The sequence below is a fragment of the Homalodisca vitripennis genome, unplaced genomic scaffold (genome assembly GCF_021130785.1).
Source record: "Homalodisca vitripennis isolate AUS2020 unplaced genomic scaffold, UT_GWSS_2.1 ScUCBcl_10154;HRSCAF=18910, whole genome shotgun sequence".
NCBI lineage: Eukaryota > Metazoa > Arthropoda > Insecta > Hemiptera > Cicadellidae > Homalodisca > Homalodisca vitripennis.
The window spans coordinates 13,118-28,932 of NW_025786384.1; the positions used below are offsets into that span (position 1 = coordinate 13,118).

The window sequence follows — 15,815 nt, forward strand, 5'->3', positions numbered from 1 at the left end:
ACACAGAACAAGCTGAACACGTCATCAGGAAGATCAGTGTAGACATTATCTATCAAGAATTGATTATCTTTAAATTCCCTAGTATACGACATTACCGTAAATTCAGTAAATAAACGACTTCAGCAACTGGGCAATAGCTTGAACATGGACATGTCAATAATGTATGGGAACCAACCCACACGCTTCTTCCACCTGCATCAGAAAACAGGAATAAGAAGAAATAATTAATGACAATTATGAGTAAAATATGTTTACAACCAAGTATAATGGAACTTGTCACTCTAGCTGTATCTGATCTACAACGACTACTCTGATAAAAGTGCATCGACTGAAAAGAAGAAGATAACCAAACATTCGTTGAATTTTACTGGAATAGACTGTGGAATAGGCCTACCGGGGAAACTGCATTAAAAACAACGCGCTAGGTACACTACCTCATATGTGGCGTGTACATATTATAGACAATAAAGCATAAGAAAATTTTGTAATTGCTTTTCTCAAAAATGGTTAGTGTTATGAAAAAAACCGTAAGGACAATTTCTGTAGATAATTACATGATCTACAATTTTCGTCTGACATATTTTGTCATAAGACTAACCGTTTCGCTGAAAAATTAAAAAAACCCATTTTTTACTAAATTTGACCTTGAATAAAAATTTTTGCAGACATGGGATCGTTGGGGTCTTTTCAAAATTTCATAACAATGGTGTCCCTAACATCTATGCAAATTTTCAGCTTTCTGGGAATTAATGCAAAGTTATCCCTATTTTTGGGCTAAATTGAGCGGACTATTTAGGTTTCCAGGGTAGCTTATTACCTGATTTTAGAGACGCCATCTTGATAATATTTTTGCGGACTTGTAGTTAATGGACTTTAATTGCTGAATCGATATCATCATCGGGTTTGATAACTACAGTATAATTGAAGTCTCAACGCCTCTTTATACTCATGCCAAGAGAATTTGTCTGTTAAAATAGATCTTGTTACCACTCCTTTGATTTTATTAGACTAAACATAACCATGTTATAACTTATAAGTAAGGGTCTGCTGCTAAAATTGTTAATATTTCTTTGGAGCTATATGGGTGAACATTCAAAATTTCTGAACTCTAAATGTTTCAGAATTACCACATGTACATTGTACACTCATTTATGCGGCTAAACATAATTACGTACGTAACGGTCAACAGCTGTTTTTTAATCAATCCGAATGGATTGACCGATTGACAGAAATAAACAATAATGCATTTTAGGGAAATGGGCGGTAATCGACATATAATTTTATTAAATAGAGTATGTAAATATTGCTTTGGGTAAGTTGGTTGTTAGAATTCAAATATCCATAGAAAAAACATCAAATTAATGAGGTAAAAATAAAGTACAACGGTAAGGTACAGAGGCCGAAGCGCGGCACGCCGCACGGGTTTAATTTTGAGTGGCCTAAGCAGAAACGCTTGTTAAACTTGAAGTCAAATATGTGTGTACTATTTTTTACTGAATGAGGTTGCAGTCGACCGGTGTAATATTGAATAAAACACGTAAGTTTGAAGTAAGGAATGGTATATAATTTTAAATTATAACAAGTACATTATTACTAAACTTTATACATTATAATGCTTAATGTAGCTATTTTAGGTTAATTGTAACACACTCAAGAGCAGTTTGTTGTGTTGTGAGAAGTTATGTTTCTAAGGATACTTGAGCAATATTAAAACACTGTGTATTACAATTTTTATGTAGATTTACTTTCAGATGTCAAATCAAATCAAAGTGTTTATTTGTCAATTAACAATATAAAACATTGTATGACAATTGTCAGTATAAGTACAATAAAGAGCCAAAATAAGCATTAATTCCTAACGCCTTAACTTAAGTGGTTTTGAACATAAAGTACTCACTCAACATGGGAGTGATCATCTGGGATGTTCCTCAACACTAGAGTAGATCTGATAACCCACAAAGCCAGCCAAAATGGTCAGTCAGTCCATTTCCTTCACAATTTTCATGTCACTGTGCGATACATTGAAATGTCCTTGTTAAGTGGGAAACCAATATGTTAGACTGCTTGCTTTATTTTTTTTGACGGGCAGAGTTAAATTAATTAATGTACACAGTAACAATATCATCAATAATTAAAAGGAACCATAACAAATCAATCAAACAATTGTAATAGGAAATAGGGAACACTCATAAATAATAACGAAATGATTACACAACATAGCAAACATTTTGAACAGGAAATAGGAAAGTTGCGAAACTATTTATATGTTTTCTCTCGAGGGGTAGAGTACAATAAACAGACCCAGTTTTTCATATTGATTAGTATAATCACCAATACTTAATATTCATATGAATACACATTTATAAATAATATCACCATATCTATAGTCAAAATAATAATCATTTGAATTTTTAATGATATAATACACATAGTGACATGACAATCTCATAAATAATAAATCAGCCATAACGATCAAACAGTTAGAACTGGAAATAGGAAAAACTTATAAATAATAATGAAATCATAAGCATAACAAACATTTATAACATTAAAATACGAAATATGCACAATTATTTATATATTTTCTCGTGGGTACCAATAATTAACCGCTTTCGTGAAGTTGTTGAAGCATCTTCTCTAGTAAACCGTACTTCTCTTCTGTACAAATACTCACAGATTATCTGCATGGAGGTTGGCTGATATGCCACTTTTTAAACTTCGTTTTACGGTCCTGTACGAGCTATTGACTGTCTGTTATCTTCTACAAAAGAAAATATGTTTATGATATGAAAAAGTCTGGTACTTGCGTATTAACGCCACCGCAGCAAAAATTTAATGGTTACCAAGTGCAGAAAATCTAAACCTAAATTTTTGGAGAGAAAATATAAAATAAAACACTTTATTTAACATCAGAACACTTAGAAGTCTTAAAGCGAAGTATTCATTAGGATTTAGATGGTAAATGGACCAATAAAAATAGATTCAAAACTGTCTTTATTTTCTATCAACTGATACTGTCGCCATATGAACTCTGATAAATGAGATGTCTAATAAAATTACATCTCGTTCTGTTTTTGGCAAATCCTAAATACGCAATTTCGTAGCACTAAAAAAAGGGAGATAAAAATTAGTAAACAAGAAAACTTAAAGATAAAAAAGAAAACTTTGTGTGCTTATGGACACTAAGGTTGTTGTGTATAAATAATGAGTGTACTATAATCAAACAAGATTGCTCTATTGGCGTGTTGGCAGAATTTTTGCTGCAGTGGCGTTAATACTAAGATATAAACTACCCAATATACAAGATCAAAATGTTAAATTTTGGTTGCATAAAATTGTGGTATTTATGTATTATACCAGTCAGATATACTTTTGGTATGTTTTCGTTAAAAATAACAAAAACTTAAGTTACCTGACTGACGTATGTGCTCCAACCTGACCTACCTGAGGGTCAATCGTCCTACTGAGAACCAAATAACCTACTTTGAGAAGGTCAATCTGTACCCTACCTTTGGCTTTGAGAAGGGCAGGCCTTTTAAAACAGAAAACTAAGTGGTGCTTTTAAAGTATAACTATAAATGTAAACATAGCTTAAATTATTTGTTGGCCTAAAGTTGTACAATTAAGACAAGTATAGGCTATTAGGTATTTAGGGCTACAGTATAAGTAGCCACCACGATAATCAAAAAACTACCTAAACTACCGGTCAATAAAAACACCAAGACCTTGAACCGAATTATGTTACAGGTAGCCTATTTCAAATTATATTATAGTTCAGCTATGTTTTTATATCTAAAAAAATAATAATTTAACCATGAAAAACTATCTATTATTTTTGTTACATGTAATATAAAAATCAGTGTAATACTTACTACTTTCTATTTTGAAGAATAAACTTGCCTGACTGCTTGTTTTACAGATAACACATGTTCATCGCTATTATACTTGTAGCCATTACTCAAATATCACAATGATTTTATTTTGTTTCAATTAGATTTAATCAATATTAATGTATTTGATAATTAAGGTCTTTCTAATTGATAATTTGGTTCGTTGATTTAATTGTCGTGGTGGCTGCTTATTAGACTGCAGCCATGTTTAGCAACAATATAAAAATAATAATTGTATAAAATACTCTCATCTTTCACAATGTTTTGAATATTGAGATGCACATACTAAAATGCATATATGAAAATCAAAGAAGATGTTCATAAAAATCTGAAACGTTAGGTTTGTAGATTACAGTAATTTTTGCTCAGTCAAAATCTGCCATCGAGCCTGCTTGTGTCTACAGCACGTTTATCAGTTATTGTTATGGCAGGTTGTACTTGTTGAATTATTTTGGTTTTCTTTACTGGTGATTCCTAGTTGTCATATTTCTAATACTAGTCCAGATCACACATAACTTAAATTCTCATGAATCAGGAACCACAAGTGTGTAAGTGTTTATAAGTTACATTTTATTTATACTTTTGACCTTTATTTGACAAGAAACACTTTTAAATTTTAAATAAAAGTATTTCACCTGTTGCCTTTGTATTCTTTACTTGTGTGACATCATCTATTATATATTGTGTGTGTTTAAACTGAATTGGAGTTTATAGAAAAACCTTTTAATTGTAGAAGAAAGTGCTAAAAACTGTGCTTTATGATATTCTCAACTGTAGTCAGTTTTAATATTTAAATCATTGAAGTGTGAGAATAAATGTATGTATAACGAAGTTAAAATCACTCATAGCCAAGTACGAAAGTATACTATTAAAGATACTATCACATAATTATAAATTTATGAGAACCGAAGTGCGTAACAAAACGGCTACAGTAACAAATTCCCGCAGTATAATGTTCATTGAACATAATACTATTATGTAAAAGTGTAATGCCATTATATCTAGGATACCTGGATTTTCTAACTATTAAACATGGGAAATTTATGTTGATGCTACTTTTGTTTTCTTTTAAATTTGTATTACTGCTAAGTTATAGAAAAGTTTTTAATGCCATGTTCTTCGTAAAAGGTTAATATAATGCAATAGTTTCTTTCAATCCATTTATCTCCACATGTTCATAAGCTACAGAGATGCAATTTTTTAAATTAATGTAAAATTCTATTTTGTAATATGCAGTTAATTCAAGTAAGCATTTTTTTTTTTCGAGTGTAACATTTAAGTATTTTGCACCTGGGCGGCTTGTAGTTTCAGTGGAGATCAAGTTCGGTAACGTTGCTTATTGCTTGTTGGCTGCTTCAAGTCACATGCCAAATACCTCGCCTTTTCTTAGAGCCATATGACCTATGGAACCATATGGGGCGCTCATCCAATGCCAACCTAAAAATGGCTTTGCTTCTCCAAAAGAGGGCAATAAGAACATCGGCTGGATTGGGAATATGTGATAGCTGCAGGAAAACTTTTCAAGATATGGAAATTTTGACAGTGGTTTCTTGCTACGTTCTGGCAGTGATTTCGTCTGCTCGTACAAATGGACTTCAAAGACTTGCTGCTATTCATCAACACAATACCAGATTTGCCAACAACCACAGTCCATTTCACTGCACAGCATTGTACGTGAAAAAACCAGCATACGCTAGTGCTAAGTTTTACAACCTTCTCCCAGATGAGTTGAAGAGTCAAAACAACCATAATCTCCATTTGAAAACTGGCTCGCTCAACGACCATTCTACACAGTGGATGAGTTCCTGTCCTGCAGAAACTTTGACAGATATATTTTGTCACTTTGTTCTTGTAAAAATGTGATGTAATGTAAGTTTTTGTTGCTTTTCAAATCTTAGTGGTTTTTTAATAAAGTTATTCTCTCTCAAATACCTTCCTCCCTCAACTGCATTTTCTCGTGGTTCCTACTGTAGGTTACTTACGCTTAAATATCTGCTTAAAATATGTGTCTAGTTTAGTAGGCCGAGTAATTATTTTTAAACAAATAAATTCAGTTTCTATTGTTTTCAGATACATGGTGATCCTAAATCAAGATGAAGAAGATGAGAATCGCCACAACTCGAGTAGAACTGGAGAGGAAAGTTCTTCATTTTGCAGTTAGTTCCCGTATTTTTCTGTTATTCCTTTCATTTATTTCCAACGTGATGTTACCTGATCACAATGCAGGTGTATTCATGTTTCCGCCACTTCCCGTGAACAGCAGCGTAGCAGACAAAGCTGTAGAGAGTTTCTTTGGTGGCCTTGCTCGTTGGGATGCACAGTACTTCTTACACATTTCCTGTTATGGATATAGTTACGAAAACACTTTAGCTTTCTTCCCCTTTTTTCCTTTGCTTACTAGAATATTAGCTTTTTTTATTACATTATTCTGTGGGCTTTTTGCTGAACCCATCATCAGCATTGTTAATTTCAGCTGTCTCTCTAAATTTGTTCTTCTTTAGCTATGCCGCTGTTAAACTTTTCAAACTGTCATGTGTAGTTATTAAAGACGAAAAGCTAGCATACATTTCAGTGCTATTTTTCTGTATAAACCCAGCAAGTATATTTTTCTCAGCACCTTATTCGGAGAGCTGTTTTGCTTTCTTCACATTTTCAGCAATGTTGTTTTGTGTAGAAAACAATAATGATTTGTTGACATGTCTTGCTGCCGGACTGTCTGGATTAACAAGATCCAATGGAATTATAAATTTTGGATTTATTGCCCATAAAACTTTTAAGAACATTTTTACTTTTATAAATAAGACAAGAACCGTGTTGTCTGTTATAAGATGTGTGCTACTACAGTTATGTAAGCTTTGTATTTATACAATGATATTTTTGATACCATTCATATTGTTCCAAAGTTATGCATACTTTAAGTTTTGTATAGAGCAAGTGCCTTTGTCAAACATTTTAAAGAATTTTGGAGAAACTCAAGGCTTTGTCATGGCAGGCACACAGAGACCCCCTTGGTGCAACCATTCTGTTCCTTTATCGTATTCATATGTTCAGAATCATTACTGGAATGTAGGATTTTTAAAATACTACACACTGAAACAAATTCCAAACTTCCTACTTGCCTTACCTATTATATTTTTAATTGTCAGCAACAGTTATTATTTTCTTGTAGGAAATAAGAAGGTTATGATCTCACTAGGTTTTGGAAAACACGAATTTGTTAAGTTTAGAGGTAGATATATGAGACCAGAGTTTTTTGTGTTTGTTGTTCATGCTCTGGCTTTAACGATATTCTGCACGTTGTTTATTCATGTACAAGTTACCACCAGAATGATAGCATCGTCGTGCCCTGTATTGTATTGGTTTGTAGCTTTAAGGTACAAGACTGAACAGGTGATCTCAAGTCATTCCATTTCAAGCAGACTGAAGAATTTAAATAATTCTCAAAAGTACAGTATGATTGAGACTCAAAAACATATGGAAAGTTTCTGGAAAACTTTTATTTTTACAGAAAAACCAGCTGATTCTTGGTCTTATGCAGTTCAAATATATTTCTATTCCTATTTCATCATAGGTACAATGTTATTTAGTAACTTTTATCCTTGGACATAAATAAAAGTATTTTGCTACTTGCTTATAAATTAATCACTAATTTTTACTGCCCAAATGCATATATTTAACTATAGGAGTACTAAAATAAGATATTCACAATTAAAGGCAGAGTAAAACAATTTGTAGATTTCAATTTTTCAGATATTACCAAAACTACTGTTTCAGAAGGATAGTGATAAGGACAAGAAAACAATGACATTAATTTGTTTTAAACATTTATTATATACAATTTAACTAAAGCAAGTATTTATAAAAATATACATCACATTATCGTTTATAAACAAAACAATTTTGTGAACAAGACGACTAGTTAACAACTAATAAAATTAAAGACAACAGAGTTAAGAATCAACAAACAAGTACAGACTCATTCAAAGGATAACATTTTAACAGTTAATCTTATTGCATGTCACCATTACAGTGATGTAACCATGAATATCATAGTCTCATGATAATAATTATTACTAAATGAACATTACAATATTATATTTATATTCTTCTGGTTTCTTGTTAGTTTAGAGATAACTATTATGTTCTGTTTATATTCTCAAATAATGTGTTTACAATGAATTAATAAAAATGTATAACGGACTACAATTGTGTTTCAATAAAAATCTGTGCAATAATGTGTCTTTTATTTTTTTCCTGGTTAAAAGTTAACTGTGGCTAAGATTCTGTGATATAACTGCACTAAACCTATCAGTCTTTTAAAATCATGTAGTAGGCTATACATTTTAGTTTAAGTATCGTGTCAACAAACACACCTACAAATGTACTGTACATGTATTAGGAATGTTACATTAAAACAATGGAATAAGAACACGAGAACTAGAAAATTTAAGTTACCGCTTTTAAGAATTTGTAATTGATTATACTTAAATTAATAGCTGTTAAACAATCAAATCACATATTCCTAGTTAAAAAAAGAAACACATCCTCCCTTATCAAAGTGACAGGTACTTGACAAATAAATAAATTATAGAACTGTTTAGTTTTGAGTTTTTTTTAGTTCATTACTCAATTATCAGGCAATGAAGGGAGGTTTTTAATATTTAAAATATAATATTTTCAAATAAAATAACAAAGTAAAGCATTACTAAGATTACATAAAAGAATGCTAAACTTATAAAATAATAATATAATTAAAGTTTATTGAAAATTTGGAACAATATTGTTATATAAAAAACGTCAAGTAGAATGACATTTTATTTGGTCCCAGTAATAAAACTACATACATTTATGAAAGTTTTTAAAAATTCTTTAGCATTTACATTTCTATATCCAGACACCACACTGGTACCATTTTGACTCAAATATTATAAATTCTGGTCTAATAGTGTCTTTTGATAATAAATTTAAAAGTGCAATTATATTAGTTTTTTATACAATTTTGGCAATGCTATACAAGAAATTGAATTCAACAAACTGACACTTATCACAATAACTGTTACTGTGCTGTCAAAATGACATGAGGCTTATCATCAATGTCCTTTACTGAGCCTCCTGTATTCTGCGATTAGACTATCCTCTGTGCTTGGGGGAGGAAATTTTGTGAGTAAGTCACTTAGAAACACTGGTGGAAGGCAGGGAACTTTGTAAGCAATAAACTTTGACAATGGAACAGGCATTGTTGCTATCCTCTTTTCTTCTACAAAACAATGAGTTGCCTCTGCCACATTCCTGAAACAATAAGTGTTTATATCATTTGAATGGTTATCGTATCTTTTAACATGAGACATCTCATATAAATATACAACTACAAATAAGGCTGTAAGAGCGTTTGAAGTGTAACATTGTTCTAATGATGCTAAAATCAAGATAGCTGCCAGTACAGTCCACTCTTATTGGTATTCCCTACTGAAAAATAACAAATCTTAACAAAGTATATTTTCTTGTTTTATGATTTATTAAAGGAATCATAAAAACAACATACAGCATAATATCTCTTTTTATCATTGAGAAAAAAATATTTGAAGTGGAGCAGGAGACAGTCAGCGAGAACCAGACTGTAGCCATTGTGCCTCAGATGTGACATTCACTAATAATTATTAACTCTGCTCCTTCCTGTTAGAATGTAAAATTTACTCAATATATAATTTTATATCGTTATGCTACACACTTTACACTATTTTTCCTCTTTAAAAACAGGTATAAACAATATAAGCTCTTTTTACAAACAATATGTTGATGTCATTTGTCAGCTGATTGTTTTGTTTGCTTACAAATGTTCTCAGTTATACTAGTTATGAAGTTATTCAATATTAGTAATCTCCCTGAGAGCATAAAAAAATGTCAACAACCCAACCCTGTTTAAAGCTCGTTTTAAGTACCTTTTAGTGTCTGAAGTGTTTTACTCTGTAGATGAGTTCATGTTACGCCGCTGGGACCACTAACTTTTTGTAACTTAGTACCGATGCTGAAGCCATGTATGAATGAATCTTAGAATAGTAAACTGCAGGATTTTTCACAACCTACATGTTGTTGTCAACTTCACTACACTAAAAGACATGCACTTAATACAAAACTATACAAAACACTAATCTTTAAAACTAAACTACGGAATACAGGTCACAATACGTCTTCACTCGTCTACTAACCACCTACGACTGACCAGAGGGACTAGCCAATGGCAATCGTGACGGCTGGCTAAAACAAGATGGCGGAAATACAAGGGAAGGGGAACAGGAATGGGCCCTTTCGTTATTATTGGTTCATGCGAGATGAACTTCTTAAAACCATATTGTGACTCCGCATTGGTTTATTACAAATATCCGATCCGTTTGATACTTTTGGTTTTCTCTTTAGTTCATTTTTTAGAATTGGCAACCAAAGCGGCCTAATCTCGACTGATGGTTGACTGATTGGTTGGTCTGCCAATTTAATGTATGTTGCCTCAATTAATTTCCTTTTGAAGAAATGTGGTTCCCGATGTATTATGTGGGCTTCATCCCAATTCATATGATGGTCTTCGGACCAACAATGGTGTGCAATTTTTGACTTTTCTGTGAAACCCTTTCTCGTGTTTTCTTTGTGTTCTTTTATCCTTACGTTTAGTGGTCTTTTTGTCTCGCCTATGTATTCCCTATTGCAGCTACATTTTATACTGTAAACACAGTTTTTGGAATCCTGTGTGTGCCATTTTTTGGTTTTGTTTTTACGAGACTTTGTCTAAGAGTGTTGTGTGTTTTAAACGCGGTTCTAATGTTGTACTTTCTACCTACTCTTCTAATTTTCTCCGATAATCCCGGCACATAAGGGATTGACATAAACGCAAATTTATCACAATTCTGTTTTTTCTGACTCAGGAATGATTCTTCTGGTTCGTTTGCACTTATTAATTACTAATTGAGGGTATCCATTGCTTCTGAGATCCGATTCAATTTTCTTAAATTCTTCTTTTAGTCCATCTTTATCTGAGCACAAGCTCTTTGCTCTATCAAACAACGAGTAGGCTACTCCTTCTTTGACAGATTTTTTGATGGTTTGATTGATAAAAAAAAATATTTAAATTATTTTCTTTTCTGTTTCACGTTAGTGATTTACTAGGTCTACACATGTGTACAATATAATATATATATATATATATATATATAATATTATAAAAACACCATTCATGGACTACAAGTACCTACCTATAGAGTATGTTATTTTCCTCTATAAGTTAGCTAATAAATTACTAGTATAAACTTTAAACGTTGATTTCTCTAACTTTTAAATTATGATGTTTATCAGAAATTTTCTAACTTTTTAACTATTATAGCTATAGCAATTAAACCTTTACCACTCATGAATTATAATACAATGCAAGTTTTTGTACATGTAAGTTAAATAAAAATAAATTTCATAGACATTTTAAAAATAGTTATTTGTAATACTATAACTTGTAAAGTATTTAATAAATAAAAATGGGCATGCACAAAAAGTCAGTTCTTTTAATGCACTTTAAAATAAAATATCAAGTACTAAAATTGGTTATAATAAAATAATACAATAAAAGTTATAAAAAATTAAATATCCAAAGTTTTTTTCTAAAAATATCCTCAAAATTCTCCAAGTATATAAACTAGATTTTTTTTAAAATTTGAACAGTATTTAACATTATTCTAGGATCAAATGAACCCTAAAAACTATAAATCATAATTATTAATGCCAGTAGGGAATCCCTTTAAGTAGTGACAATTGGGGCAAACTTACAAAACTATTCAAAAACTTACTAGTTAGTAAAGTACGTAATTATACTGATATTTTATTCTAAAACTGAGCTTACAATAATTCTTACCCACTTTTTACAACAATTTGCTAAAGTATTCTTGCAACTGGCAATTAGTTAATTACCCAACAGCTAAATTGTCTATTTGTGTAAGGCCAACACTTTTTATGGATGATAATTAGAGATAAAAATTAAAATGCTGTTGATAATGTTTAAGGTAAAGTTTCAGAAAATTGTAAAACTCAGTGTCAACATCATCTATTATTCTATTTTGTATTATGTGTGTAGAGCAGTTTTATTCCTTAGCTAGTTTCTTTACATCTATAAAAAATAACAATATTTCTAACATTTATATTTTGAGTTCTTTCATTCTGCACTACTGAATATACTCAATAAATAAATAACTAAGGATTTTATGAAAAGAAAATTTTGAACATGTTAATTTTGTATATTTAAAGAAATTTTATCTTTATACATGTCACAGGGGACATTTGATACAGAACTGAATTTTGATGTATGAAATGAAAAGTGCAGTAAGGTAGCAAATATAGAACATAGGAACAGTCTCTTTCTAACATATCTTGGAAATATGCTTAGGATTTATTATTTAATATAAATACTAAAAGTAAAGTCATATTTTTATATTATTTTGTTGCCTCTTTATCTTTAATAAGACTAAAATATTACAGGATAACAATTAGTAAGACTATATAAATTATTTGTGTAACGTCTTTCAATGAAATGCAAATATAATGTTGCTCAAAGATTCCAGATGTGTCAAAGGGGACCTGACCCATTCTTTGCTAGTAAGCACATCCCTTGGTTATTTGGAAGCCTGTAAGGCCTTATACTTTGATATCAGTTCAAATCAATTAATAATATATAATCAACTAAAATGCAATTGACATTAAAGGGACCCTCTTAAAAATGACTTTAAAAAACTAAAATGCAGTAAAGTTGGCCCTGACAATAACAAATGGAGTAGAAAGTAGATTCCAAAAATATTTATTATTTCTGGAATTTACAATTTTAAATCGGAAAAACAAATTTCACAAAACTATTTGACTGTTAAAAATATTGTCGATTGTACAAAGTTTAGCATGGATCGTTCTATCATAAACATTTCATAAGCTGAATAGAAACAGTCCCGTCTATTAGCCACAATTCATCTGATTACCACCATCTGTGAATTTGAAATTTTGTTATTAAGAAAGGAATAAGTTCAACACCTGTAATAATGTCTATATAAAATTGACAAGAGCAGACACTCACGTGGCAGATATAGTTTGTCCACTGCCAGCCTCTATGAACCGCTTGTAACTGTCGAACTTGCTAGCACTCGCTAGGAGTATGGCCCTCATACCGCTGAAGGCCCCACCACCTCGCTCTGCGAGTTGTCGCCGCCACCGCACTGCCGCCTGTGCGAGCTGCTCCGACAGACTGCCAGGCTCTAGTCTCGGCAAAACCTTGGCATTGTCAGGATTACCCCACTCGTAGTTGAGTTCCTCCTACAGGAACACACTCATTTGGTGAGGAAATTTTATCTGGACTAACTTCACAAAATGCACTAATGTCCTCTAAAATGATAAATTTTGTTATGTAATAATAGGTACATTTCAAACAACTTAATCTGAAAATTGACAGGATTTTTACAATAAAAATGCAAACAAACCTCTATAATCATTATAAACCAAACCACAAACAAAAATATTTCTTTAATTACAATATGGAGGTAAAACTGTTTTCACATAATAAATCCATACAAATTACTGACTGCCAGAAATATAAATAACTGAAACATTTTTCTGACAAATTTGGAATCAATCTATGTCACAAAGAGCAGTGGACATCCAAATATTGCTTTCCACTTGTGTGTATCCTTATTGGAAAACAGCTATTTTGAACATGAATGTACTGGTCATAACCCCAAACTAGGATTACTAAGCAAAGCTGAGTCCACAAAAGTACAAACAATTCACTTCTTGACCACTCTCAGAGTGGGAAATCACTGTAGTGAATAGCTAACGACAACCTTTACTTAACTAAAGAGATGCTGAGGTTTCAAAGTGCTTCTGTTTCTAGATAAGGTCATAAGTGAATGTCTCCACCAAACGTCCTTGGTCCTAACGACCTTTAGTGAGAATTATGAGTTTAGCTTGATTTCACCTTCCGCTTTTTACAGTGTCGGAAATCTGACATTGTCACAAACTTGACTTCTGGAATCTGTAGCCCCATCCGTTTAAAGAGAACAAAAAAAAATTGACGTCAAAGTTCAAGATAAACTCTGCATCGTTTTGACATCGGAGACACTTAGACTACATGAAGTCTATCTGGTTTCCCAGCAGCCACCCAGCACAATCTAATTGAAAAGGTGAAACTCAAGTCAGAGTTTTCCGATTATCTTCCATAACTAACTACCTTGGTATTAATGTGTTTAACTCATCAGGCCACTTACTACTTACTTGTGGCCCTAACAGATGTCTCACAAAACTCTCATAGAATCAAGGTTATTGGCACAATGCAATAGTCGGCTGTGTTCCAAGTCTCTACTTTGAGATTCCATAACCATATACATCAATGATTGATTTAAACATAGCAATGTCTGTACTCTGACTCTCTAAACATCTGTATTTAAATCCAATTGTTAAACACTTCCAATTTTTACCAACTTTAAGATTATACATTTTTTTTACAAGGTTATATATTTTTCTTTCACAATAAATAAAATATTAAACAATTTGTAATTTAAACAATAATTTTACTGCTTTAACATTTAAACAAAAAAAAGAAAATCTTGAAAGAATTGTTACCTGCTAAATATATTTACTTTTAAGTTTTGTTTGCTGTACATTTTAATATCTTATAATAAACAAAATATTTTATTTCAAAGATCATTTCTTTACTAGTATATTTCCCCATACATGAAAATTTAATTCCAAGTAGGTCTCTAGTATCATAATAGAGAATAATTTCCATATGTTTTTGTTTGGCACCACTGACACTTGGATGGTCAAACAAAACAACTGCAAATAATGTTCTTATGTACGGTATAATGTGCTACAAATTGTGAAAAATCTATTTAGTTCTTTATTTCACTAAGAAGTAATGGCACACATTCCAACCACATCTGGGTTATGATTATAAATATAACAAATTTAGAAGTAACCCACTTATAATGGTCGGCCATGTTTAACTTGAAAATATCAAAGGCCATTCAATGTAGCCCGGCGGCAGACATACCAGACGTGATAATAACTCATCAGTCAGACAGAGAAAGATGCAACTCGAACTGTATTGTAAGATTGGCTAGGGTACAACGATTGTGAAATTGATGCCAAGCTAAAGAAGATTTTGGAAGCATGGTTTAACTCAAACACTACAGAACAGAGCAATAAAATAAATATCTTGAGGTACAAACACCAGTAATTATTAATTATGCTTGCAATATCAAGACTATACAAAAAAACCACAAGAGAGTGCAGTTGAGGGAGGAGCCTATTTTTGCCCGTGACCTTGGAGCGGCCAACGAGAACTGAGCGACGTTGCCAAACTTGTTCCCCGCTGTAACCACAAGCCGCGCGAGTCCAGCGTTCTTAAAATACTTAATCGTAACGCTCGAAAGAAATGTTAGAGCTGTCTTGAATTAATTAACTACGTATTACAAAATGTAATTTTTACGGTCATTTTAAAAAAAAGTACATCTCTGTAGCTTATTTCCATGTTTTAGTTAAATGGATTGGAATAAATTATTGAATTATATTACTCATATAACGAAGATCGTAGGATTAAAATCTTTAGCCGATAATATAAATTAAAAAAAAACATAAAAATACCGCAAAAACGTTAATTTCCCGTATTTAACAGTTAGATAATACCATTATCACTGATATATAATAAGGCATTAACATGTTTGCATAGTATATAATCATGTTATGCTAAATGGATTTTCAATTTGGTAAGAAAGTTATCAAATACATCTGAAAATATATGTTCTTTTCCATAAATATACTTATTCAGTATATAACGGTGGGAATTGTTGCCGCAACGGTTTTGTTACGCACTTCGGTTCTCATAAATGTATAACCATTTGAAAGCATTTTTTCCTA

The 15,815-nt window shown here is 31.7% G+C and overlaps 2 protein-coding genes across 2 annotated transcripts in view; one reads left to right on the forward strand and one right to left on the reverse strand.

Moving 5' to 3' along the window:
* The first annotated feature begins 6,186 nt into the window (after positions 1-6,186).
* On the forward strand, positions 6,187-8,125 carry LOC124374812 (GPI mannosyltransferase 2-like). Its single transcript, XM_046832961.1, has one exon. The coding sequence runs from the start codon at positions 6,549-6,551 to the stop codon at positions 7,497-7,499; it is 951 nt and encodes a 316-aa protein (XP_046688917.1). The 5' UTR covers positions 6,187-6,548; the 3' UTR covers positions 7,500-8,125.
* Positions 8,126-8,670: 545 nt separating this feature from the next.
* Positions 8,671-15,815, reverse strand: part of LOC124374811 (DNA topoisomerase 2-binding protein 1-A-like) — a gene marked incomplete at its 5' end in the record, with an annotated part of 50,508 nt that continues 43,363 nt past the window's right edge. Inside the window, 2 exons of the mRNA XM_046832960.1 lie at positions 8,671-9,179; positions 12,982-13,217. Coding sequence (XP_046688916.1) covers positions 8,981-9,179; positions 12,982-13,217 — 435 coding nt within the window. The remainder of the gene's footprint in view (positions 9,180-12,981; positions 13,218-15,815) is intronic.

Coding starts and splice junctions, on each gene's coding strand:
- LOC124374812 (XM_046832961.1), top strand. CDS start 6,549: ATGTTGTTTTGTGTAGAAAACAATAATGATTTGTTGACATGTCTTGCT.